General features: G+C 41.0%; 1 protein-coding gene across 1 annotated transcript; it reads right to left on the reverse strand.

The window, feature by feature from the left end:
* Nucleotides 1-422: 422 nt before the first annotated feature.
* On the reverse strand, nucleotides 423-3,092 carry LOC113769091 (probable disease resistance protein RF9). The gene has a single exon (XM_027313572.1). The coding sequence runs from the start codon at nucleotides 3,090-3,092 to the stop codon at nucleotides 423-425; it is 2,670 nt and encodes an 889-aa protein (XP_027169373.1).
* Between the last annotated feature and the right edge of the window lie 561 nt (nucleotides 3,093-3,653).

A 3,653-nucleotide genomic window follows, 5' to 3' on the forward strand; every position in this document is an offset into this window, starting at 1 on the left:
AGATCATCTCTAAACTGTTTTTTTTTTTTTTATTTATTTCTACTTGTATTAATATGATATATGCGATGTAAATTGATAGAGAGACAAATCGTATGAGGTGTAGGTGTAGACACTGTTAGTTATCCAATATATCATTTATAACAAAAGAGTCATTCTTTATTTAATAGTGGGATAATTAAAAAAGCAAGCATTGAAGTGAGATTTCAAATTTAAAAAAAAATGGACTTAAAATGCTTGTCTGAATTATATGACGAAAATAAAGGGTGAAATAGCGGCAAAGCAAAAGTATGTTGAATTGGGGGAAACAAAAGTTATGTTGAATCGGAAACGTTCATTTTATTTATATATTTTGATAAAAACTTGAAATAATTTTATTAATCACTACACGACATAATAGCTTGCTTTCTCCGCATGAATTACAACTACCGCCTTCCTTCCTTCGGCAAGTCAAATATTCTGAGGTTAGGGACACTGGATACCATGTCCGCATCAAGCCTACTGATGAAATCTTCTGGCATGTCCACAAGCTCAAGCTTATCGAGAGTGGATATGTGCTTCAGCGCTTCCGGCAACTTCCGTAATTCGCTGCAGTTCCTGATTCTCAGGCAGTGGAGCTGTGGCAATGCGCCTTTCTCCACCTTTATTTCCTCCAAACCATGTGGGGAGTTGAGCTCAAGGAATTTCAATTGGTGAAACCCATGCCTAGAAATGACTAGCTTTTCTCCCACAAATGCAGCTCGAATTTTGAGGAACGACAGCTGTCCCAATTTCTCTAGTAGTGACATTTGGTCACCCATGATTATGTCTTCCAAAGACAAGTGAGAGAGATTTGGAGGGAAATCAGGAGGCAGCATTGTAAAACCCACCCCATGTAGCTTAAGCTCTGTTACACGATGGAGCTCAGAAAGTCCAACTAGAGATGGCCACTGCCCTTCTGGATTACAACGAAGATGTAGCGTCTTTAGGTTTCCAACCTCAGATAAATGCAGGCAGAGTTTGTCTATCTCTGACCTGCGATCCACTACAATCCCCAGTTTCTGAAGACTTGTCAGCGTTATCATGTTATTGTTGTGCATAATGTCATCAAAGCGTATGCCTGACAGAGTCTGAAGATTCCTCAATCCTTCAATCTTAAGAGGCACGTCACATTCAATATCATAAGCGTACAGATGACGTAAACTTTCAAGCTTCCAAATGAAATTTGAAACTTTCACACCCCGTAATTTGGTCCGTATGTCAAGAGTTTGTAGGTATCGCAAGCAACCGACGGAATGAGGGAGTCTTGTAATGAATGTGCCTCTTAAATTGAGGTACCTTAAAAGCCTGACTTCACCAATTCCTTTTGGCAAATTATAACCCATCCCAATATTCTCAAAGTCTAGTATCCTAAGCTTTCTGAAACTTTTGGAGCTAAAACTAATGCCTTTCCCGTAACGGCGGATATTGAAAAAAAGTAGAGACCGGAGAGGAGGGGTCGAAGACCCAAGATAATTTTCATCCAGAGGGAGAACATGAACAGCAAGGTACCTGGATTTGGCTGATATTTCATTATCTTTGGTGTCATGGATCTGAAAGAAATTTTCATCCTCTGCCTTTCTGATTGCAAGCTCTCGCAGTAAATCATGGACTCTGCAGCTTTTAATCCTCTCATCAACAGTCATTTCCGCCACTTGGACCATATTTCTGCTGCAAAGTCGTTCCACATCATCATATGCTGCAATTTCCTCCAAATTTTTTGCATCTCTTTTCTGCATTATTCCCTCTGCAACCCACAGATGGATCAACTTGCGCACAGAAATCACGGAGTCTTCGGGAAACAAACCCAAATACAAAAAGCAAAATTTCAGATTGGGAGGAAGGTCTGCATAACTTAAATCCAGAATTGCTGATACCCCACTCTGGCCCCTTGATAGGTTTGTGCCGAAATTGTTGAGAATTTTGTCCCATTCACTCTTCAACTTTTTCTTGCCCAGTAGCCCAGCTATAACTGTGATGGCCAGTGGCAGACCAGCACATCTCCTTACAATCTCTCTGCCTACTTCTTCCAAATCGGGAGGACACCCAGCATTAGCTCCATGGCCTAAGGCCTTTTTGAGAAACAACTGCCAGCTGTCTTCCTGCCCCAAAGTTTTCAACTCATACGGGTGTCTATAAGCATCAGCGTGTTGGGCAACATCCCTATTGCGACTTGTAAGTAGCACTCTACTTGATGTGCAAACATCAGGAAAGGCCCTAGCAAGACAATCCCACGCTTCTGCCTCCCATACATCATCAAGTACCACAAGATAACACTTATCTTGTAGATCTTTATACAGCCTTTCTTCCAAGTCCTGCTCGTCCATCTTTTCCAACATGTCAAGTAGCTCATTAGTTATCGGATTTAATTGCTTTATGATTGTCCTCAGCCTCTCTTTGTGATTGTAGCTTGAAGAGACGCACACCCAAGCACGGCAGTTGAATGTTCCCCTGACGCCAGCATGGTTATAAACTTTTTTGGCTAGAGTAGTTTTACCAGCACCTCCCATGCCAATGATTGAAACCACACGGCGGTTTTCGTCCTCTTTCAAAAGTTCTTCCACCAGGGATTTTGTTATCTCCTCGAAGCCCACTATATCCTTGTCCTCGCTGAGACGAGAGGATCGCCGGATCCGTTGAAGCTCTTCTCCATGTGTAGTCATCCCTTCTCCAAGATTTTTTATACCAAACTCTTGGCGGCTTTCAGCAATCTCCTTGAGCCTCATCCGTAAGGATTCAATCTCTTTACCTACCTTGTTGAGGTTCATAATTTTCAAGGGATAATATGTCAATTTGGTGACGAGTCCCTTGTCCTTTGTGAAGAACTCAACTTTGTTGGCAAAGATCTCAATGATATCCTCCGCATCGTAGGCCGCAGCTCTGATTTCAGAAACCCAATTGCGGATCCTCGCATCTTCATCTTTCCTCTGATCAGCATCTATCAGGAAACACCGCATCCGGACCAGATCATTTTGAAGTCTCTTAACTTGTCGTCGAACGCCTTTCAGGAAAACAATTTTTTGAATCAGCAGATCGCCAGTTCTCTCAATTACAAAAGAGATAACAGGGTCAGCCATCCTGGTAAAGTGAGCTTTGCTTGCAACAACTAGTAAAGGAGCAGAAGCTATTGCCTATGGCCTGTTAGGTGCAGCTGCAAAACTTCTAATCTCTGTTGTTTTTAACTGATCTCAGAAGAGATCCTCGATTCAGTCAAAAAGAAATCTCTGGTAGGGACATCTGGTAGCCCTCCAAAAAAGAAAAAATGGTGCAGCTGGTGGCGTCTTTTGGCGACGGTGGAATGGATGAAGAATAATTAAATAAGAAGAAGAATTAAATAAGGAAATCAAACACAGTATACAAGGATGAAGAATGAACTAAGTAGTGTCTAATAGTTAAATTTCCCATGTATTAATTCACAGTTATAAGTTTTTTCTTTCTTTTTTTTCAAAACTAAACTTACAAATGATTAGAAAAGAAGAGTTTTTTTTTTTGTTTGAAGAAACATTTAAGTGGAATCGTAAATTCGTGATGGATTCAAGGTGCGGTTGAGGTGGGTATTTGAATGTAACACTTTTATGCACAGAAAGCGGACGGCCTAAGTTAACGTCAAACGGTAGTATAGTGGATATTTTGCTGTT

Source organism: Coffea eugenioides, chromosome 4 (assembly GCF_003713205.1).
Source record: "Coffea eugenioides isolate CCC68of chromosome 4, Ceug_1.0, whole genome shotgun sequence".
Classification (NCBI taxonomy): Eukaryota; Viridiplantae; Streptophyta; class Magnoliopsida; order Gentianales; family Rubiaceae; genus Coffea; species Coffea eugenioides.

Coding starts and splice junctions, on each gene's coding strand:
- LOC113769091 (XM_027313572.1), bottom strand. CDS start 3,092: ATGGCTGACCCTGTTATCTCTTTTGTAATTGAGAGAACTGGCGATCTG.